Raw genomic sequence first — 24,438 nt, 5'->3', positions numbered from 1 at the left:
TGGAACCACCAAGACTTCCTAGAGGTGGCCGCCTGGCCAAACTGAGCAATCGGGTGAGAAGGGCCTTGGTCAGGTAGGTGACCAAGAACCCGATGGTTACTCTGAAATAGCTCCAGAATTCCTCTGTGGAGATGGGAGAACCTTCCAGAAGGACAACCATCTCTGCAGCACACCACCAAATCAGGCCTTTATGGTAGAGTTGCCAGACAGAAGCCACTCCTCAGTAAAAGGCACATGACAGCCCACTTGGAGTTTGCACCTTAAGGATTCTCAGAAACAAGATTCTCTGGTCTGATGAAACCAAGATAGAACTCTTTGGCCCGAATGCCAAAAGTCACGTCTAGAGGAAACCAGGCAACATCCCTACGGTGAAGCATGGTGGTGGCAGCATCATGCTGTGGAGATGTTTTTCAGCAAGGGGAAGATGAACGGAGCAAAGTACAGAGAGATCCTTGATGAAAACCTGCTCCAGAGCGCTCAGAACCTCAGACTGGGGCAAAGGTTCACCTTCCAACAGGACAAGGACCCCAATTACACAGCCAAGACAATGCAGGAATGGCTTCAAGACAAGTCTCAATGTCCTTGAGTGGCCCAACCAGAGCCTGGACTTGAACACTGATCGAACATCTCTGGAGATCTGAAAATAGCTGCGCAGCGACTCTTCCCATCCAATCCGACAGAGCTTGAGAGGATCTGCAGAGAAGAATGGGAGAAACTCCCCAAACACAGGTGTGCCAAGCTTGTAGCGTCATACCCAAGAAGACTCGAGGCTGTAATCGATGCCAAAGGTGCTTCAACAAAGTACTGAGTAAAGTGTCTAAAAGGTTATGTCAATGTGACATTTCTAAAAAACTGTTTTTGCTTCGTCATTATGGGGTATTGTGTGTAGATTAATGAGGGGAAAAAATAATTCTCAATTTTAGAATAAGGCTATAACGTAACAAAATGTGGAAAAAGTCAAGGGGTCTGAATACTTTCCGAATGCACTGTAGCTGTATAGCTATATATAGAGTATAGCTGTATATAGAGTATAGCTGTATATAGAGTATAGCTGTATATAGAGTATAGCTGTATATAGAGTATAGCTGTATATAGAGTATAGCTGTATATAGAGTATAGCTGTATATAGAGTAAGGATACTCAACGCTTATCCTACAAGGTCTGGAGCCTGCTGGTTCTGTTCTACCTGATAATTAATTGCACACACCTGGTGTCCGATGTCTAAATCAGTCCCTGATTATAGGGGAACAATTTAAAAATGCAGTGGAACAGGCTTCGAGGTCCAGAGTTGCATTTGAGGGATAGAGAGTATAGATGTATAAAGTATAGCTGTACAGAGTATAAATGTATAGCTGAGCTCAAACGCAGCAGCTCCTGTCCTAGTCTTGTCAAATTCCTCACCTCACAGGTGTTGTAGTCCTCAGAGTCCAGCAGGAGGCAGAGTTTGGGCAGCAACTCGGGCCAGTTCTGCAGCTCCCCTTTAGAGGCAATGGTGGTGATGAGGATACCTAGGATAGGAGAGAGAGCGAGAGATGAGACGGGTCTCCTCGAAGCAATTCTACAACCAATCAATCCTTCCTTATAACAAATCTCCAAGCTTGGCTTGGAAACCATTACTCTGAGGCTTTCCAATGAAGTCCACTGTGTCATCATCAGGATTGACAGAGCCAATATCCTGCACTGAGTCAGTTTATAAAAGGTGATTCACACACTCCTGTTCTTTCCTGTCAGATGTTTGGTAACTGTGGCAACAGAGCCCTGGCATCATCTGCTGCCTGCTGGCTCTGATAAGGAGGATACCATGCAAACCCCATTGGCCAGCTGGCCTGTTGAGAGAGCCAATCAAAAGCTTCAGAAAAAAAACATGGAGCCAGACACTAGCGAGAATGACTGACAAGGTTTCAGGTCAATTACGAAGGTGGAGAAAAATAACCAGAATATATCATGCTAGGGTACGTTTTAAAATGAACCCCACGCTAAAGCCTGATGGACAGCAATTCAACTAATCCACTGTAGCAGCTTTCCTTGTGGTACAAGATGACTGATACGCAATTAATGCAATTAAAATGCAATGCAATTCATTTCCTGTTCAACTAACGTGATCAAAGGTGGGCAAGCCATACAAACATGATATCATCACATTATTAAGTGCTTGTGAAAAAGGGATTTTGTTATGCATCATTGAAGGAGCAAACCGTGTAGAATTTAAACAACCAAGACTGTCTTGATCTGGTCTGATCTAGTCTGGTCTGCCTCTTGAACTAGCCTCGTCACAGATCTGTTTCTGCTGTGTTGCCCACTCCTATTGTCATGCCAAACAAATACACTAGTAGGATACAGCACAAACAGATCTGGAACCATGCTACACCTGACCCCATATGGCTTATTCAACAAGATTTCCAGTACACTCTGCTTACTGAATGTGGTTATCATGATCAAATGATCCAGCGCGGATGTGATCACTACAAGAGGAGTGCACTGTAATTCAATGAAGACAACATACTCTGTTACAAATGCAGGCTACTTCACTTACCCGCGGTGGCCCGGATGAGGGGCGAGGCGTCTCCAATGTTCTGTAGACACTCGCTCTTAATGAAGTCAGACACTCCATTGGGGAAGTTCTGGTAGTGGGCCTTCACATTGTTCTTTAGGATCAGACCACTAAGAGAGCGGGTCGCCTCATCTGGAGAGAGCAAGAGATTGGGGGGGAGGTACAATGAGAAATGGGTGATAGATTTTAGGGCTCAATTCCATTTCAATTAAGTCAATGATTACTCTAAGCTGAAATGCATAACTGAATTAGGCCTAAACATCCAATGAAGAGTTTTCCCAATTCACACCGAATTCCAATTTGTCTCCAAAATTGAGTTTTAATAGAATTATCTACCGCAACTTGGCCTACCTTCTACATGTTTTTGAATAGAGTATAAATAGAGGGGAACTTGAATAGAGGGCCCGCAGGACGACACAGATCATTCCGACACAGGTCATTATGATTCTTGCTGCTTTAAGTTCAGTAGCCATACCTGCGAGATCAGGTGCGCGTGTGGTCTCAATTTAATAGAGTAGGCTATAGCCTATGCATGGGCGGAGAAGCACGGGGCAGTTACCTATCCAAGAAAATGTACTTCCGAAATATGATTAGGCTATAGTTTACATTGCCTAGAAATAAATATTGATCACCCATATTTCTCTGTCTAAAAATCTTCCCACTCCTACAAGGTAGGCTCTAAAAATAGCTCAAGAGAAAGTCTCTCCAACTCTGCTCTCTTCAAACTACATCTAACATATTGGCTGATAAAGCCTAATATGAAATGGGCACGTGAGAATCTCTGCTCATTTAACCTATTTCTTAAGTTATTTTTGCGCATTTCATATTGCCTATAGGGTGCAACATTTCTGGGACCATGGCTGGCAAGTGAGCTGGGTCACATACGCCTAAAATAAACATTGCGAGACTGCGGTAGAGTGGGTTGGAATCGGACAGAAAGTGCAGGCAAGGTGCAGTATGAAAAGCTGCAGTTGCAGGCGGGAGCGGGATGAAGAAATCAGTCCTGCGCAGACCTCTACTTGAACATTAGAGACAAACAGGTTAAACTACTAAAGTGAGAAAGGGGTTGCTGTATAGCCATGTGTCATATTGCAACACTACTAGAAAACCAAAACATACACAAACTCCCATACCCTCTACCCAGTACGAGGCACTCAGCCAGCTAAACCAAAATAAGAGAAGCATATAGCTAGATTCCTGTTGATGCTAAGGAAAAAGTAGGAGTGTGACCTCATAGCAGAAGGCTGAGAAGGCATTAGCAAAGCTGGATAGCAACAGCAAATCAGCCAATGGCAAATTATTGCTTTCACTGACTTCTCTGAATCAAAGCTGAAGAAAATTGAAACATTCCCCTTACAAAACATTGCTCTATTTCAGAGTTTCCCAAACTCGGTCCTGGGGCCCCCCCTGGGTGCATGTTTAGGTTTTTTTCCCCTTAGCAAATAACCAACTCATCATCAAGCTTTGATGATTTGAAATCAGCTGTGTAGTGCCAGGCCTACAATCAAAGTCCTGGCCTCAGAGTCATTGAGTACAGTTACATGTACACAATAACATAATTATTGTGGACAGACAGATTAATATAATAATTTGAATAAAACATTTAGCCTGCTTTGCAAGAAGAATGATTTCCCTAATAATCCTGTTTCCACGGACACATCTGAAATCAGGCTACCTGATGACACAGAAAGTCACCAATCAAAATTAATTTTCTACCACAGCAACAACGTTATTTTTGGGAAGCATATTTGATTTTGAGCACGGCCATATAACGTTTGTATGTGACAAGTACTTCTCAGACGGATTCATTCAGCTGTTCCGAACTCACTTCACTGGCGCTAAAGGAGGCAGGCTCGTTCGGCAGCTGCTAGCACATGCACAGATCAAATACATAGCTGGAACGCATATTAAGGTGTTCACATGTCCTGAAAATCTGGTGTTTTAATCAGCGTATGCTTACTTTGATTTTGACCTTACGCCGATTACGATAAGCAGAGGAAGGTGTTTACATGACAATTTCATAATCTGCCTAGTGTCATAATCGGTATAATAATTACTGTGCATTTAAACGTACTCAGTGTTTCCGTTTGGTCAAAGGTCAAATCAGCAAATTATTGTGTTAGGTAGTGAGGGATAGTTTCCTTCAGGCTAATCAATGGGCATCACCCAGTGATATCTTACTGTCTGATAATTCTCCTTCATGGGCATGGCTGTCTGATCCAATGTCTCCCTCTGTTGTGATTGAAATTACACTCAAATTCAATTTCCGCTGCTCCTCTCTTGACCAAGAGGAGTGTAACAAATGCCATCCTAAAAGGCAATGGCTCATCAGCCCAAACCATTGGCTCATCTACTTCTAGTGTACAGTAACAGGCTGTCAGGCAGGTCAGGATTTGAGTGGCGCCCCGCCAGGCATAAGACTTTAAAATTAGAGTGACCCATATTCTAGTGGTGCGGTGTGGTGCCATATCATCAGTGACAAGACAGAAGACACCGGCCGTGGGGTTCGTCGCCAGGGTTCTCCACTCCTAGAACAGACAGTCACGTTGCCCCTGTCACTAGATGGTCAGAAAGTCAGCCTGTGTGTAACCTCACCCCCAGAGAGAGCTGGCTAGTGGACGTGATTAGCCTGTCTGACTGCCAGTGGCCATACTGTAACCTGCAGTAGTGTTGTGTACTAATATGCATTGAAATTAAACATAGCTTCAGGGCATTGGTGTAAATATGACATGGAGAATGAGGGTGGAGGGGGTAAATGTCCTACCTTCTGATTTCAACTTCGTCAGCACGAATATCAAGTAGTTGTTGAAGTCTGGGTATTGGTTGAGCTGTTCCAATCTCTGAAGAGGACATTGGTTAAGGTGCAATTCTACATTGGGTGCAAAACCATAGGAGTAGATATGCTGTGTGTGTGTGCTGTATTCACAAGAACAAGCTGTTTGTAAAGGTTGATGTTGACCAGCCATTAGTGTTAAACGGCCTGCAAACACTTGCCACATGAAGACGGCACAGTGATGCCAAAACGTTGCTGGTTACCCAATAAATTACAGGGAGCTTGTATGAAGAGTGTGCGACTCTATTCTTATAGCATACAGTTTACTCGCCGTTAGTCAGCACCTCTACCAACTTTTTGGGTGTGTGCGCCCGCTCATGCTTTTTATTATAATCTTTTTTTTAGAGACCATCAATGGACACCATGAATAACTGATTATCAGAAATCAGTCACAGTTATCATAGGGTGCCCAACAGGCTGATGCTGTGCAGTTTGTGCACATATCCAAATAGAAGCACTTGGCATTTCAACAACATTGACTAGTGGTGCTAAGCCTTGACCAGACAAACGGAACTATAATCTGTATGACATACATGGACAATATTGCATCACTCAAACACTACACATGGTAGGTCGACTATAAAGACGTTATAACACAACATCAACAACGAACAAGGTCTTCAATGCACACCAACATTCATGATTTGATTGTGCCTTGATACTGTAACACCTATGTTGATGACAATGTGACAATGAGGATCGGATTTATTATCCCATCACAAGCGCGTGTGGCTGGCTACAAAGTCACCTTCCTACACTCAGGTTCAACAAGATGTCAATACAAAAGTTTCCAACAAAATGACAACGTTGTTTTGAGCTTTCTTTTTAACGTCACATTGTATAACGGGAGAGACTGGAAATCAGACTGGGCCGACAGGGGGCTGGGGTGACTCTAAACACAGGGCTTGCAGTTTCTTTGTTGCATTTAAGACCTCAAGGGTCAGCAACATCCCCAGCAAGCTAGTTACACTGTACCCGCTAACATGACATTATTTCAACAACACTACTAGGAAATCAAAGGATTTTAGATTATACGAAACTGTCATAGGGAATACATTTGTTGAAATTATTTATGGATTAGGTAAAGATTGTGGTGTCATGCAACAGCTGTCACGTATGACATTTCCATCATACTGTGACTGATTCAATAGAAAATGTACTGTGGTCATATTTGTGACATTGTACAGTAAGTAGCTAACGTTAGCTGGCTAACTATATTGTAGTGCGAGCCCTGCCCGCGTGTAATGTTAGCCAAGCTAACCGAAAAGATACCACAGAAACACCTCAAATCTACCACTTTTACATTTAGCCGAGAGCGAAGGATACTTGCTGGACGGATCTTTGAGTGGACGTATCCGGAGACTGGGACTCTTTCAAAAGCTGTAGAATTTGCTGAAGTCCTTGCTCATCTGGTTTCCACTCGCACTCCATCTTGGTTTGCTGCAATGAGATGAAACGGATAATGCAATTGTCAACACACACTGTAAATTAACGTTTTCCTCTTCCCAGTTGAAGAGTCGCCATTAGATTTGCTGAGCAGTGTAAATTGCATATATTATTGTTTCACCTACCCGATATATCGCAGTATTTCTTCCTCAAATGCTACTGTGTTGAATTTATAACGTTAGACTTGGGCCTGTCAGCACAGAGACATTCCGTTTTTACAACAAGCTACTCATACGGATTCATGGCGCATTTACAAGACCCAACTGTGCTGTGACGTCTGCAAGGTCCTAGTGCTAGTCAATTTCATTCCACTCTATCCCACTCAGTTCCTTCTTCTTCTTCTCCTGTGTTCGCACACATTTAATGTGCATGTCGCCACCTATTGTACTACAACAACAAAAAATCCATTGCAGAAAAGGGGGAAAACTACATCACAAAACCCCAAAACAATTGTAAAAATTGTCTGTACTTAGTTGCAACACTCATTACCGAGTTACAAACTGCCTCTGGAAGCAACGTCAGCAAAATAACTGTTCGTCGGGAGCTTCATGAAATGGGTTTCGATGGCCGAGCAGCCGCACATAAGCCTAAGATCACCATGCGCAATGCCAAGCATTGGCTGGAGTGATGTAGAGCTCAGACATTGAACTCTGAATCAGTGGAAAGGTGTTCTCTGGAGTGATGAATCACGCTTCACCATCTGGCAGTCCGACAGACAAATCTGGGTTTGGCAGTTGCCAGGAGAACGCTACCTGACCCAATGCATAGTGCCAACTGTAAAGTTTGGTGGAGGAGGAATAACAGTCTGGGGCTGTTTTTCATGGTTTGGGCTAGGCCCCTTAGTTCCAGTGAAGGGATATCTTAATGCTAAAGCATACAATGACATTCTAGACAATTCTGTGCTTCCAACTTTAAGGCAACAGTTTCAGGAAGGCCCTTTCCTGTTTCAGCATGACAATGCCCCCATGCACAAAGCAAGGTCCATACAGAAATGGTTTGTCGAGATCGGTATGGAAGAACTTGACTGGCCTGCACAGAGCCCTGACTTCAACCCCATCGAACACCTTTGGGATTAATTGGAACGCCGACTGCGAGCCAGGCCTAATCGCCCAACATCAGTGCCCAACCTCACTAATGCTCTAGTGTCTGAATGGAAGCAAGTCCCCGCAGCAATGTTTCAACAGTGGAAAGCCTTCCCAGAAGAGTGGAGGCTGTTATAGCAGCAAAGGGGAGACCAACTCCATATTAATGCCCATGATTTTGGAATGAGATGTTTGACGAGCAGGTATCCACATACTTTTGGTCATGTAGTGTATGTTACATCAAACCCCATCCCACTCCTTCAGTCACAGTTCAATCCAAATCACATCCCTACACAGGCTCAGGGGCCATGGAGGGGGGAAATCTTCAGACAGAATTTCCTGCAATGCCTTGGCTGTGAGGTCCTTTAGATCCAAGTACCTTTTAGGCGATATACAATAATGTCCAGTTTCTCTGACTTCTTGTTAGTTTGGCCAGTACAGTTTATCACCTGCACAATAAAAGCAACAAAATCTACCTTCTTCACAATCAGAGTTTCAGGATCTCTTAGCTGCTGAACTACATTCTCAGCAGACTTCGAGGCATCCACTACCATATCTTCCTCATCTCACTGCCTCCACATAGTAGACCTGCTTGACTGCCCTGATCCTTGCTACTGCCAATGGCGATTTTAGCATGTAAATCTTGGTGGGGCAAAAAAAACTAAAAGTGGAATGCATGCCAGCAAAGCCACTACTTAACACAACACTAAACAACACATTCATTGCACTATAACGGTCACCAAAAACTGTTAGGGCCTAAATAAAGCTGTCCCAACATCTTACCGCTGCTACACCTGGCTATCAGCAGAGCCTTGTCTGGCAGCGAAACACTTCATTCAGCCTCATTTACTGCCTTTTAAAAAACATAGCAGATATGGCTGACTTGCTTAAACAAATGTGGTTTCTAATGACAATTGAGATGTACAAACTATGGCATAAGGGGACGACAAGCGGATAAGAGGCAATCCGTAAATTTCGATTAAGACATTAATGAGTGAGCTAGGACAGACGTAGTCAATATAAGTATTTGTTCAGCACTTTTGAAATGTACAGCGACAGAATTCAGAACATGGGCCATTCTTACAGTGTTCTCCCTGTACATCAAGTCAGAACCGTAGGATAAATAAAGGGGCATATAAGCAGACAATGAAAGCTCTTACAAAATTCGATGATTATATTTCTCTAAAACAGGTTATAGGCTACGTGTGCACCACCAAGTCAGAACAGTAGGCGAAATTAAGAGGGGTAAATAGACCAAATTATTAGGGTGATGCACATGGGTTACTAACATCTTACTACACAACATACACTTAGTATTACTTTCTTAGCTACAGTATACATATCTCCCTGTCATATTACATAATTTATGCAGCAGCATACAATACATTTTTGGACTCACCTTGTTGTGCTGTGCTCACTTGAACAGGAAGGTGGCGCGGTGGTCCTTCGTGGGTAAATTTTGTCATCAAAGTCTGGCATTCTCTGGATTTATGGTGCTTTCAAAACAACTGGGAACTCTGAAAAAAGCAATGTTGAATCATTATGACGTCATTGATCTTCAGGTCTTAGCTCTAGAAAGAGGCCGGATTTACAATTCCGAGTTGGATGACCGTTCAAAACGTATTTCCCAGTCAGACCTCGTTTATTCCCAACTTCCCAGTTGTCTTGAACTCACTGAAGTCAAGTTTTCGCAGTTCCGAGTTAACAGTTGTTTTTATGCGCGGCATAAATCATGCTTCATTGACAGCATGGCCAATATTGAATGTTTATCATTTTTAACTTGAAAAATAGCCCCTTAATCCCAGATTTGGGACCACACAGCCACTGTCACTGATTCCTTCCAAACCACTCATTGTTGAATTTGTGATTTCCAGCTTGTTGTGTGATGTTTATGTCCAATGGCCGATGAACACCAATACATTTTATCTATAATTTCTCTTCATTATTTCTCTCCATATGACAAGTATTAAAAAGGATTTCCCAGTAGTTTGTCGACTTGATTCATGATGATGACTACTTGCTGAGATTTTGAAAGTATGATGATCAGTCCAATCAAAGCTACTGTACATATAATGTGATTTGACATAATTTTATCTGTGGCCAATGACCTTGAGCCTTCTTGGATGGGCACTTCTAATGTAACTCTATGGCAGCACCCAAAGGGCTAGAATTTAGAGGTCTACCCTGAGACTTGGCGGTGATGTAGTGCCCCATGAGTGACGTAGTGTCACTCATGGGGGCACTACGTCACTACGTATGTTTCGAGTGGATGATATGTTTCGAGTGGATGAACTTGTGCGGGTAGCCTAGTAAAGGAGCCCTTTGAAGTGACTGTTTGACAGTCAGATGAAAACAACATTGTGTTTATGCCACAATAAATGGTAATACATTTTAAAAGTTAACGAGGTGACACCAATCGGTTTGCATGTATTTGCATATTTCCATTAGGGAACACCTTCTCTATGACATGCGCATGTGCAATAAGTCAATTTGCCCTTGCACTCCTTCTAAACAACGCAATTTTAAAAAATGTTGGCAAAGGGTCACATCTACAAAACTTAGTGCACTCTGATCGCAACAGATTTTAGTTTTGGGAACAGAAAAATGTATTGAGATCAGGCTTTTCTTTGATGAGAACATCAGAAGAATGTCGGCCCAGTCCCATCTCGCTCCATACTCGTCACTGCAGGCCACTGGGCTTCCTCTCCTCACCGTATTTGAAGCATCTGGCTCTTTGTTCTATTTGTGATGTCATCATGGTTATGATTAGGATGATGGACATGTTAAAGAAGTGTCACTGAAAATGTAATCAAATCAAAGTTTATTGGTCGCGTACACGGATTTGCAGATGTTATCGCAGGTGCCCCGAAATGCTTGAGTGTGCAAAGCTGTCATCAAGGCAAAGGGTGGCTACTTTGAAGAATCTCAAATATATTTAGATTTGTTTAACACATTTTTGGTTACTACATGATTCCATATGTGTTATTTCATTGTTTTGATGTTTTCACTACTATTCTACAGAAAATATGAAAAATAAAGAAAAACCCTTGAATGAGTAGGTGTGTCCAAACGTTTTACTGGTACTGTATATATATATATAGAGATTTATATTCTATACTCTGACATGGTTTGTACTCTGAGCCAAAACCTCAACGTCAATGTGGAGTCAATACAGTAAAAAAAAAAAGTAAATAAGTTAGAAATTGTGTTACTAATTCACAAACACGTCTCATTAAAGTAATTATGTTTTTGTTGGGTTAGCTTTTGGAAATTGTAGAAAGAAAACATTTTCCTTCTTCAGAAGTAGCTAGGCAGGCTAACGTTAGTTAGCTAATTAATTTGCTAGCTATCATACAGTAGGCGTCTATTAATAATTATATAGTTAGTATAATTAGACATGCAATCATAATTGACTGTAGCGCATATAAAGCACCCACAAGCTACCGGTGGCTGAAAACACAATCATCGCGGGATGAACGAGTGACGAATCATTCCTTCCTTTTTTCTTTTTTTTAACTTTTTTTTTTAAACAACAAATCAATACAGAAAGTACATAAGGGAACACAAGTATATATAGATTATATATAATGGACAATCGAGCTAGGGGGTACAATATCACATTACAATTACACAAGGACCTTTTAAGGGACATACATACACTTACAATTCTCACAGCTTTTTTGTTAGTAGAGTATTTAACTGTCTTAAAATACAGTTCAATTTCTTTTTGTAAGGTAAGAAAATTTGTTTTTTTGTTAGTAAATTTACATTTGTGTATATGAAATTTGGCCAAAAGAATATTGAAATTAATTACATAAAAATGTTTCAGCTTATTTCTATCGTATGTAAAGAATCCAAGCAGTACATCTCTCCACAATAGTGTAAAATCTTCATTAATGTGTTCAATTATAAATCTACTGATGTCTTGCCACAGTTTTCTTACATGAATAAAATGCCAAAAAAGATGCAACACTGTTTCTGGGTGGTCATTACAAAAGGAGCAATTTGAGTTGATGTTTTCCTTAAACTTCTTCATATAGTGGTTGGCAGGATAATATTTATGAATAATTTTAAAGGAAACTTCCTTAATTTTGTTAACAAGTAGGTATATGCGTGGCAACATCCAAACTTTTTTCCAACAGATATTATCAATAAATCCATTCCAATAAGGCATGACATAAGGTATAGATACAACATCCTGCTGAAACAAGGTTCGTATCGCTCTGTTGTTGAATGGACCAAAAGAGAAACAAATCTTTCCTACTGATGAGTCAAAGGGGGAATAGAAGGTAGGCTCTGATGGTCAGGTCTTGACACGTTCCTGAATAACTGAGCAACACCTGAGGCAATGGCGTCTAAAACAATTGCAAAATCTTTAGGTATTACAGGGACCTTGTAAAGTGATAAGAATTCCTTATAACTGAGTAAAAGACCCTCTGCATTTACCAGTTGGCTCACCAATAGGATATTATTTCGGAACCAATATTCTAAAAACAAAAAAGTATTTTTATACAATATATCCCGATTATTCCATATATAATATCTGTGTGGAGAAAAAATGTGTTTATAAATTAAGGACCATGACAAGAAAACCTGCCGATGAAAAGTAGAACGTTTCACTGGAATTTTGTCAATATTATAATTGCAAAAACAACATGAAGTTAAGGCCACCAAAAGTAGAGAAGACATGATGAGGAATAAAATTCCAGATAGAAGTGGGTCTTCTTAGGAATTGTTTTATCCAATTGATCTTAAAAGTATTATTTAAAGTAGTAAAGTCCAGAAAATTCAGTCCACCATTCTCATAAGTGTTCATTACAACAGTTTTCCTAATGTAATGGGTACGGTTTCTCCAAAGAAAGTTGAAAAGCATCTGGTCTATCTCGCTTATTTTACTGTCAAGATATAAAGATAGAGCGCCATATGTTAGTCTAGAGATACCTTCAGCCTTGGTTATTAGGACCCTACCTTTTAAAGATAAGTCCCCCTGTAGCCATTTATTTAGCTTATTCTGGGTATTTTTAATAAGAGGGTTAAAATGTAGTAAGCCTCTAGACTTCTGATCCTTTGTAATGGTTATGCCTAAATATGTAAGTTCTTCTTTTATTGGAATACCATAATATGAAGGTGTCACACAATCTTTGACAGCTATGAGTTCACATGTATTAATGTTAAGGTATAGAGCAGATGCAGGTACGGGGAGATAGGACAACCTTGCCTAATTCCTCTCTTTAACTCAAATCTAGGTGAGGTGCCATATTTCAATTTAATAGAGCTGTTACCATTTGCAGAGAGAGTCTTAATAGGAAAAGGATTGTATCACATTGATCGATATGGGAATTTGATTAGCGTCTTTCAGAAAAAGTGTAGTATCATCAGCCAGCTGGCTTATAATAATTTCTTTACCAGCTATGGAAATACCTTGTACAGGACTATTTTTTTAAAGAATTTGCAAGAAGTTGGGTGATTAATAAAAACAGGTACGGGGAGATAGGACAACCTTGCCTAATTCCTCTCTTTAACTCAAATCTAGGTGAGGTGCCATATTTCAATTTGATAGAGCTGTTACCATTTGCAGAGAGAGTCTTAATAGCCTTACAGAAGAAATCCCCAAAGCCAAGTCTCTCAAGGGAGTGGAAGAGAAACTGTGCTCTACTGTGTCAAATGCTTTATAAAAATCTAAAAATAAAATCCCTGCAAGCTCCTGCACGTCATCGCTTTTTGACTCTCTCCACTGTGGCTCCATCAATGTGGATGGGGCATGCTCTCTCTGCTGTCTCCTGTTGTCTACGATCAGCTCCTTCGTTTAGTTGACCTTGAGGGAGAGGTTTTTTCCTGGCACCACTCCACCAGGGCTCTCACCTCCTCCCTGTAGGCTGTCTCGTCATTGTTGGTAATCAGGCCTACCACTGTTGTGTCATCAGCAAATTTGATGATTGAGTTGGAGACCTGCTTGGCCACAAAGTCATGGGAGAACAGGGAGTCCTAGAGGGGGCTGTGCACGCACCCTTGTGGGTCCCCCATGTTGAGGATCAGCGTGGTGGAGGTGTTGTTGCCTACCTTCACCCCTTGGGGTCAGCCCGTCAGGAAGTCAAGTACCCAGTTGCGCAGGGAGGGATACAGACCCAGTGCCCTGAGCTTAGTGATGAGCTTGGAGGGCATTATGGTGTTGAAGGCTGAGCTGTAGTCGATAAACAGCATTCTTACATAGGTATTCCTTGTTCAGGTAGGATAGGGCAGCGTGCAGTGCAATGGCGATTGCATCGTCCGTGGATCAGTTGGGGCGGTATGCAAATTCAACCTGTTCTCAGAGCATTTTGTATTATTCTGTACGTGAATCTGAGTTACTCCATTTTGTATGATATGTTACATTTCGAATGGTTACATAAGAGAGATTGTTACTTAAGGTAAAAACGAAAGTAGGGTGAGTTCGAATCTCATCATGGACAACTATAGCATTTTAGTTACTTTTCAACTACTTTTTAGCTACTTTACAACAACATAGCATGTTAGCTTACCCTTCCCCTAACCTTAACCCTTTAACATAACTCCTTAACTTAACCCTAACCCCTAACCCTAACCCCTAGCCTAGCTAAAGTTAGGCACCTAGTTAGAATTCGTAGCGTATCATACATTTAGCAAAATAGCAATGTATCATACGTCCCGCAAATTCGTAACATATTGTACATTTGCATATTCATAACATATTGTACATTTTGAAAATTCAGAACATATAAAACAAATTGTAATTCGAAACATATCATATGAAATTGGTGATGGTCATACAGAAATTAAAACGTACCATACAAAACAAAACATATCATACTAAATGGAATATTTCGGATTTACGTACAGAATAATACGAAATGCTCTGAGACCAGGTTGGCAAATTGTAGTGGGTCTAGGGTGCCAGTTAAGATGGAGGTGACATGGTCCTTAACTTGCCTCTCAAGCACTTCATGACAGAAGTTAGTGCTACGGGGCAATCGTCATTTAGTTCAGTTACCTTCGTTTTCCTAGTTACAGGAACAATGGGGGACATCTTGAAGTAAGTGGGGACAACAAACTGGGATATGTAGAGATTGAATATGTCTGTAAACACTCCAGCCAGCTGGTCTGTACATGCTCTGAGGATGCGGCTTGGGATGCCGTCTGGGCCGGCAGCCCTGCAAGGGTTACCTGAGGGTTACTCAGGTCGGCCATGGAAAATGAGAGTACACTGTTCTTGTGAACGGCGGAGGCCCGCGTTGGCGGTTCTATATTGTTTTCCTCAAAGCGGGCAAAGAAGGTGTTTAGCTTGTCCTGGAGAGAGGCTTCGGTGTCCGCGAAGTGACTGACTTTCCATTTGTCATCCGTGATTGTCTGGGTTCCCTGCCACATAAACTGAACAAAAATATAAACGCAACATGTAAAGTTTTGGTCCCATTTTTCATGTGCTGAAATAAAAGTTCCCAGAAACATTCCATCTGCATAAAAAGCTTATTTCTCTAAAATGTTTACATCCATGTTAGTGAGCATTTCTCTTTTGCCAATATAATTCATCCACCTGACAGGTGTGGTATATCAAGAAGCTGATTAAACAGCATGATCTTTACACAGGTGCACCTTGTGCTGAGGACAATATAAGTCAACACTAAAATGGGCAGTTTTGTCACACAACACAATACCACAGATGTTCCAAGTTTAGAGGGAGCATGCAATTGGCATGCTGATTGCAGGCATGTCCACCAGAGCTGTTGCAGTAGAATTGAATGTTCATTTCTCTACCATAAACCGCCTCCGATTTAGTTTTAGAGAATTTGGCAGTACATCCAACTGGCCTCACAACCGATGACCACGTGTAACCACACTAGCCCAGTACCTCCACATCCGGCTTCTTCACCTGCGGGATCGTCTGAGGAGGGGGATGGGGTTGCTGAGGAGTATTTCTGTCTGTAATAAACACGTTTTGTGGGGAAGAACTAATTCTGATTGGCTAGGCTTTAAAAAAAATATATATATATATTTTTTTAATTTATCCGTTATTTTACCAGGTAAGTTGACTGAGAACACATTCTCATTTACAGCAACGACCTGGGGGAATAGTTACAGGGGAGAGGAGAGGGATGAATGAGGCAATTGTAAACTGGGGATTATTAGGTGACCATGATGGTTTGAGGGCCAGATTGGGAATTTAGCTAGGACACCAGGGTTAACACCCCTACTCTTACGATAAATGCCATGGGATCTTTAATGACCTCAGAGAGTCAGGACTCCCATTTAACGTCCCATCCGAAAGACAGCACCCTACACAGGGCAGTGTCCCCAATCACTGCCCTAGGGCATTGGGATATTTTTTAGACCAGAGGAGAGAGTGCCTCCTACTGGCCCTCCAACACCACTTCCAGCAGCATCTTGTCTCCCATCCAGGGACTGAGCAGGACCAACACTGCTTAGCTCCCCAATGGGTGGATCTGGCTCCCAAGTGGGTGGGCCTAGGTGGGCCTATGTGAAATCCATAGATTAGGGCATAATGTATTTATTTCAATTGACTGATGTCCTTATATGAACTGATATTGTTGCATGTTGCTTTTATAATTTTATTCAGTGTATGTCTTGTGTCTGAGCCTTTGAATTGTGACTCCACCTTGTACTGTCGTTTTGCCTGTGATTGCCTTACGGAGGTCATAGCTGGTCAGTTTGTACATGTCCATGTTCCCAGTCACCTTGCCATGGTTAAATGCGGTGGTTGCGAATGCTGCGATCTATCCACGTTTTTGGGTTTGGATAAGTTCTTATCATCACAGTAGGAACAACATCCTCTATGTACTTCCCGATGAACCCAGTCACTGAGTCAGTGTAAACGTCAACACTTTTCTCAGAGGCGGCACGGAACATTTCAGAGTCCGTGTGATCAAAACAATCTTGAAGCATAGATTCTGATTGGTCGGACTAACATTGAACAGTCCTTACCACAAGAGCTTCCTTCTTAAGTTTCTGCCTATAGGTGGGGAGGAGCAGAATGGAGGCGTGATCTGACTTGCCAAAGGGAGGGCGGGGGAGGGCCTTGTAGCCGTTCCGGAAGGGAGAGTAGCAATGATCCAGAGTTATTGATGTGCATGTAGCACAGGAAATGTGTTGATAGAATTTCGGTAGAGTTTTCCTCCGATTTCCTTTATTAAAGTCCCCAGCTACAATAAATGTGGCCTCAGAATATGCGGTTTCACGTTTGCACATAGTCCAGTGTAGTACCTTGAGCACTGTCGTGGTGTCGGCTTGGGGGGGATATACACGGCAGTGATGATGACTGAAGAAAATTCTCTCTGGAGGTAATGCAGTCGGCATTTGATGATGAGGAATTCCAGATCGGGAGAACAAAAGGACTTGAGTTCATGTATGTTATCACACCATGTTTTGTTAATCATGAAACAAACCCTTCTCCCTTTCTTTTTACATTTTAGTAATTTAGCAGAGACACTCTTATCCAGAGTGCCTTGCTCTAGGGAACATCAACAGATTTTCATCTAGTCAGCTTGGGGACTCAAACCAGCGACCTTTCAGTTACTGGCCTAATGCTCTTAACCACTAGGCTACCTACAGCCACTAGCTTAACTCCCAGGAAGTTCTTTCTTCCTGTGCGATGGACAGAACACCCTGCTGGCTGAATGGACGGGGACAATATATCCGGCTTCTCTTAACCAGATGAGGGAGCCCAGGATTTCTTGGTTTCAGAACGGCTGCGAAGCGCAGATTGGTTGATCCGACTGGTGCGTGCACGCAACATTCAAAAGGTCCTCATGTCGATGACAGAAAAAAGTCTAGAATAAGTCTAGAACAAAAAACAATTGTAACGCCTCCCGAGTGGCGCAGCGGTCTAAAGCAATGCATCGCAGTGCTTGAGACGTCACTACAGACCCGGGTTCGCGACCAGGAGACCCTATGAGGCGGTGCACAATTGGCCAAGCGTCGTCCGGGTTAGGGGAGGGTCTGGCCGGCCGGGATGTCCTTGTCCCATCGCGCTAGTGACTCCTTGTGGCGGGTCGGGCATGATGACTTCGGTCTTGTTTCCTCCGACACATTGGTGCTGCTGGCTTCTGGGTTAAGTGAGCAGTGTATCTAGAAGCAGTGTGGCTTGCCAGGGTTGTGTTTCGGAGGATGCATGGCTCTCGACCTTTGCTTCTCCTGAGTCCGTACAGGAGTTCCAGTGATGGGACAAGACTGTAACTACCAATTGAGGGTAAAAAGTACGAAAAAAGAAATAACACATGAAAAATGAAATACTGCAAAGTATATGGCAAGAAACAGGGCAACTGTGTCTGTTGGCGCCATCATGTCCAGAGAAAAACGATTCCACACTGCTCTCTGCTGATGACAGTAGAGTACTATGAAAACGTGAATGGGATTCTATCGCGAGAATTAATTTCCAAGTAGGGATCGTTGAAGTTTGCTGTAAACAAATGTGCTGTGCAGTTTACCAGATCTCATAGTAATGCTAGTCAGACATCCAGATAAGCAAACGTTTTGGGCGGTCGACTTTATATCTTGGCTAGGTAGCTAGATGTTGCAGAGCTCGCTGATGCAAAGCTACATTTTAGTCGTAGGACGAAGTTTTAGTTCAGGGTCCGCTTAAACAGTCCGTAATTTGGACCAGTTTGACAAGCCTGACATTGCACTGGAAGCATTTGTTTTGACTTCACTCTCTCTACTTTAACGTTATAAAGAAGAGAAACATGAGCTTTCTATTGTGAGTATTCGTCTCCCACGTATTATTTTGTTAAATGTGCCTGCCTTTTCAAGCTAACGTATTAACATAAGCCTATAACATTTTCACGGCTGGCTAACACATATAGCTAGGCTAAGTTTAGCCACAACATGGAAATGCTAGCTAGCTGAGTGTATGTGGAGTGTACAGTAACAGTTAGTTAGTTGGATAGATAGATAGATAGATAGTTAACGTTAACTACCTAGCTAGCTAGCTATCTACTTAGCTAGGTCTGTAGCCGAACGCTGAATTGTACTGTTAAATGCCACGATTACTAACTAGTTCAGCTAGCTAGCTAACGTTATAACAAATAGCTAGATATTATTATCTATTGCTATCAAGTTGGCTGAATTTGCTATGACTATCTCTCTCTAAATAATTAGCAAATGTGTGGCATCATCACGGTAGCCAGCGAACTAACGTTACATACAGTACATGCAAGCAAATGGGCCTTAGTTGTTAGCTAGCTACGCAGCTTATCTAGTTTGCTATGACTGAAAAGATACGTTTTGCAATCAGTGCTATTTTTTTTGACATAACATTGTCAAACACTGGAGTTTTGTTAACGTTAGCTGACTATCAAAGAGAGTACTTTGGCCGTTGCAATTTTTTCAGAGGGTGTGTGAGGTCAGCTTTTGTTGAACAAAATATTATATGCTCTTCTATTATATAACAATTTCTTTATTTTAAAGAAATTAGTAGCCTACTATATCACTCCCTACTTCACTTCCTTTATCTCCCTGCCTGACACACACACACACACAAATAGCTAACAAAATGGCTACACGGACTATTTGAGTTGAACCTTGTATTTTATTCTTATTTTGCAGTCTCTATGAACACTCACAGGGCTGCACACTGACACACCAACACACATACAAACACTAACTCAACCATTTGCTCATACATACATAATATGCACATACATTTATACTGACTTTACACACATGCAAACCCACTCACATACAAACATCATATACGCTGCTTCTACTCTGTTTATCATATCCTGATGCCTAATCACCTTACCCCTAAATATGTCTATCTCTATCGATTCAGTATCCCTGCACATTGTAAATATGGTATTGGAACTGACCCTGTATATAGAATGCTTGCTTACTATATTGTGTTCTTATTTTTATATATTGTGTTATATATTTTTGTTCTACCTTACGTTAGTTTTAGTATTACATTGTTATTGACTACTGCATTGTTGGGGTTAGAGCTAGCAAGAAAGGCATTTCACTGTGCATGTGACATTTATAACTTGAAACACACACACTTGATCCATTTCATTGTCTTTCCATTCTAATTTCTCCCACAGTGGCAATCGGTCATCCAAGACCTTCAAGCCCAAGAAGAACATCCCGGAGGGATCTCATCAGTATGAGCTGCTGAAACATGCCGAGGCGACACTGGGCAGTGGGAACTTGCGCATGGCTGTCATGCTACCCGATGGGGAAGACTTGAACGAGTGGGTGGCAGTTAACAGTAAGGAACACATCCACTTCTCTATCCCCTTAACACCACTAACATAGTGTCAAATCTTGATCCCCTTCTAAGTGTCTACTCAGATTCAATAGCAGTCTGCAAGGCTGAGGAGTTAATTTCCAGTGAAGAATTGGGCCTAGTATCTGGGAAGGATTTTAGCATAAACTCCAGACCAAAAACTACATTGAATGTTAAACAGAGATGATTGTCCACCCCTGTCGGTGCTTTCTTTGCTGTCTCTGGTTTTCCACCAAGACGGATGACTCGTTCAGCGGATGTCTCACTTCCTCTGGCACACACTGATGACCTAACCCAGTCATTCAGCGGACAAGCTGTCTGGGTTTCTGCTGTGAGATTAGCAAATAGAGAACCAGGCTACGCAAACCTCACTAAGCCAGAGCTGTCTGTGAAAAAGGACATCCAATTTGTTATTTCTCATGTCTCAGTATAGTAGGTGATGATGGTTTGACAGGTGGAACTTTCAGAGCTTTGCTCTTCTACTGACTTCAATGTGCATAGTAGGTCATGTGTCTTTGAGAGAGGGATGCATGGGCGTCTCAAGCTAATCAGGGGCACTGAGCAAGATTTAATTTCCAGTAGTCTGCTTATCGGGAGAGGCGACTCTGGAGGGCTGAATGATTGTGTGAGAGGGCTATTGTGTCCCCTATGTCTGCCAACACACTAATTAGATCTGAGATCCCACACTATAACTTTTATTTTCTTCTATATGAATGTTGTCTGGAGGATATAAATGCTCTGGAGCTCAGCTCACATGCCCCTCATGATGCCTTGTTATTTCTTTACGTCCACAGCTGTAGATTTCTTCAACCAGATCAACATGCTTTATGGCACCATAACAGACTTCTGCACTGAAGAGAGCTGTCCTGTCATGTCTGCTGGGCCTAAGTAAGTGTGGGGGTGTGGACTTGCTTGCCTTTCTGCCTATGTCATAATGATACATTGCCATTCATGTAACTTTTTTTGTGTAGATATGAGTATCATTGGGCAGATGGTACCAACATCAAGAAGCCGATCAAATGCTCAGCTCCCAAGTACATTGATTACTTAATGACCTGGGTGCAGGACCAGCTCGATGATGAGACACTCTTTCCGTCTAAGATAGGTAGGAGTTCATGTCCATGTTTTGCCATAACCATGTCTACATATTGCATTTCCAGTGAAGCGACACCATCATCTATCTTTAGTTGTTTTATACCCTGATAAATCTGTATACTTTGTACCTTCAAGGTGTCCCGTTCAGGCGGAACTTTATGTCTGTGGCCAAGACCATCCTGAAACGCCTGTTCAGGGTCTACGCCCACATCTACCACCAACACTTTGACTCTGTGATGCAGCTACAGGAGGAGGCCCACCTCAACACCTCCTTCAAACACTTCATCTTCTTTGTTCAGGTATTGGACCGGAGCCCACTATCAATGTAGTCTGGTTCCCAAGGCTATTATTTCAGCTGTAGGCCTACCCCTTATTGGTAATGGTGTAGTTCTGGCAAGGCTACATTTAAAAGTTAAAGATGGATATACCTGGTTCCCAGTCTTTTTATATCTGCTTTAGCTAGCTCATTTGATGTTGACTCAGTGGCAGCCAGGCTATCCTCAGTGTATGCGGCCAAGAACTAGAGGCAATGACCCTTTTTACGGTAGGACTGAGACATAAAGATGGTAACACTTGATTGGGTTTATGTAGCGCTTTTCCAGATGTTCAAAGTGCTTTACAATCTACAATGTATCTATCACCAATCTGTAGCAATCGCCTGCTTTAATCCAGGTTTTCCTCTCTGTCTCTTTCAGGAGTTTAACTTGATTGACAGGAAAGAGCTGGTGCCACTTCAGGAGCTGATTGATAAACTGACCACCAAGGACAGATAAACCCAGACTGACTTATTATTTTAACTCTATGGTATTCTACTATTATTTTTGCACAGATGTCCCTTCTACCCTGCCCTGCACTGGCTATATGTATACAGCATACGCTAACTTTGGGGAAATGTTCTCAAGAAAGCCAGGTAAGTAAGGAAGAGTCTTACACTGTCATAGACAAAGGGGTTAGACTATGAGGGAGTACTATACTACTGTCTGAGCTGGTATGTGCTCATTATGGTTGCATTAATTTGGACCGATCACCAAAACTGAAATCACTGGTATTTATTAGCTTCCTCTATTTGGTGTATATATATCAGATGCTTCTACAAAACATAGAGGCTATGTAAGAAATAAAGGACTACATAATTATTGTACAAATATTTGAGTATATTGGTCACATTGGTGATAACTGCAACAAAACTCCTTACATTAGGTTGAAGAAATGACCCCATTGCCTAGTCTTGGTATAATGAGATGACTGGATTAAATGGATTGTGGGCTAACCAAAACCCAAATAGACTTCACATAACTCGCCAAACAAGAGTTGATATAAAACCCATCAAACATCCATTGATAAACTAAACAGAGTTGGTATAATCCATCAAACAGAGTTGATATTTTGAAGTGCCTGATTTATGGTTCATGCTTAGCCTCGTACTACCATCCTCATCTTGTGAGCGTACATAAATATGTCAGTGAAGGCAAACATATTTATGTAAGCTTGCGAGTTCAGGATGGTAGTACGAGGCTAGTTCACACTCACTCTCCCACAGAACAACAAAAGAAGTGCACAACATACTGGTGGCTACAAAGGGAACATTTGCCCTCACTGGCTTTCTCTGAGATTCCCATTAAAGTGTTACTTTATGTAACTATAAAAGAGCAGCTTTAATATGAATGGAGAAATTTAAATCTGAGGTTTGGGTCCAAGTTTTTAATTTGCCTCAATATATGGTCATTTTTGTTGTCTGTTTTCAAGTCAGGTCTAGATACGACTACAGTAGTTTAAACTGTTACAATACCAGTAATGGCAAAAGCTGTATTTGATGGGCCACATACAGTATACAAGTAAAATATTGTCTTTGAGGCCAAGAGCACTGTAGTTATAGCCTGGTCCCAGATCTGTTTGTGCTCTTGCCTTCTCCATTGCTGTCATTGTCAAGTCAAACAGGTTCGGCATGCCAATCAGTGACCAAGAGTTGGCATGATAGCACAAACAGACTGGTACTCAGGCTACCATACTTACTGTACTTTTATAAACAAAGATGGGGTGCTCCCTTGCCCTTTGTCTAACCAGCCATGAAGCACTTTGAACAGTTTCCTGACCTCTTTGCCTGAATGTTTTACCTTTACGGCAAATATGCTGTCTCTTATCTTTTAGAAACTACTGAACTACGTCATTTAGGCTCTGTTGCATTATCTTCCCATATAATGTTACTAAAGTGATGAGCCATGTAGTAAACTATAACAGCACATTCAGTGCTATCAGCGTATGCTTCTTTCAATAGTGTGATTTCCTATGCCTTTTGTAAGTTCTGTTGAGTAATGTATTGCCGTGCTGCAGAGGGATGGAATCCAAAATGAAAATGTTTACTATGCAATAATGGTCATGCCACTCTTCAAAGTATAAACAATTTACTATTTTCCATTCATACAGATGGGAGCAAATGCTTTTCTTTCTGTGTGTTATTCAGAGGTAGTGGTGTTTTAAAGTGGTAGATATTGGTACTGAGACACGTTGCTGTTATAGGACTTAACTATAGACCTACTACTATAGTATGCAGTAAGACATGAGTACAATGGAATGTTTAAATGCCATTTTATACTATCTTTTCAGGAAGATTTGATATGGAGATGCAAATAACTTCTGCTATGAAATCCATACTGTAAATACAACAATAAGGACAGGATTTTGCTTTGATATCATATTTTGGTAGCTGGCATGGACTGATAGTTGTAAGTCTATATTAAAGAATGTTATTGGGTCTCTTTTAGAGGTTGTTTCTTTCCTTCTTTTACACCATGTCATATTTCCTTCTTACTTATTTCAATGTGTTATTTTGACATAGCTTTAGAAAATTAACATGATTGTGTTGATCAGAAGGTGGTAAAGTAACAAAGCCATCTGCCATGCTTCTCTGAGAACAAGAAAATGCTTGTTCATCACATGCAAAATTTGGTCCCCTGTCTGTATATTCCCCTTGCTGTAAGAGTATCTTCTGATGACTGAGTTGTAAATATGAATTGCCTAAGGGTGATGAAAGTTACTGAACTGTACAATACTGAATGCTGTTTATGATGGAAATAAAGGTGTTCTTTGACCAGATTATCTTTGTCTAAATTTTTGGGGAAATAAAGTAGCCTAAACCGATTGTCTTCAGTCTCACTTCTCTGCAGAAGAAAGTAGACCTATAGTA

At 41.6% G+C, this 24,438-nt stretch overlaps 2 protein-coding genes across 3 annotated transcripts in view; one reads left to right on the top strand and one right to left on the bottom strand.

The window, feature by feature from the left end:
• The window catches only part of LOC120025869 (transportin-1-like), a 60,813-nt gene extending 53,724 nt beyond the window's left edge, over positions 1 to 7,089 (bottom strand). For both annotated transcript variants that reach the window (XR_005473042.1, XM_038970576.1), the window contains exons 1-5: positions 6,956 to 7,089; positions 6,711 to 6,824; positions 5,316 to 5,391; positions 2,534 to 2,683; positions 1,402 to 1,508 (exon numbers count right to left, since the gene is read on the bottom strand). Coding sequence is in view for 1 of the 2 variants with exons in the window: in XM_038970576.1 (XP_038826504.1) it covers positions 1,402 to 1,508; positions 2,534 to 2,683; positions 5,316 to 5,391; positions 6,711 to 6,815 (438 nt within the window). In the remaining variant the exon portion in view is untranslated. The remainder of the gene's footprint in view (positions 1 to 1,401; positions 1,509 to 2,533; positions 2,684 to 5,315; positions 5,392 to 6,710; positions 6,825 to 6,955) is intronic.
• Positions 7,090 to 18,481: 11,392 nt separating this feature from the next.
• LOC120025902 (MOB kinase activator 1B-like) lies at positions 18,482 to 24,347 on the top strand. Its single transcript, XM_038970619.1, has 6 exons — positions 18,482 to 18,635; positions 19,975 to 20,141; positions 20,954 to 21,047; positions 21,131 to 21,264; positions 21,390 to 21,553; positions 21,950 to 24,347. The coding sequence occupies exons 1-6, from the start codon at positions 18,622 to 18,624 to the stop codon at positions 22,025 to 22,027; spliced, it is 651 nt and encodes a 216-aa protein (XP_038826547.1). The 5' UTR covers positions 18,482 to 18,621; the 3' UTR covers positions 22,028 to 24,347.
• The last annotated feature ends 91 nt before the right edge of the window (positions 24,348 to 24,438 follow it).

The sequence above is a fragment of the Salvelinus namaycush genome, chromosome 31 (assembly GCF_016432855.1).
Source record: "Salvelinus namaycush isolate Seneca chromosome 31, SaNama_1.0, whole genome shotgun sequence".
In the NCBI taxonomy this organism is placed as follows: domain Eukaryota; kingdom Metazoa; phylum Chordata; class Actinopteri; order Salmoniformes; family Salmonidae; genus Salvelinus; species Salvelinus namaycush.
Note: the sequence above shows the minus strand (reverse complement) of the source record. Positions and strands in the feature narration are given on the sequence as shown.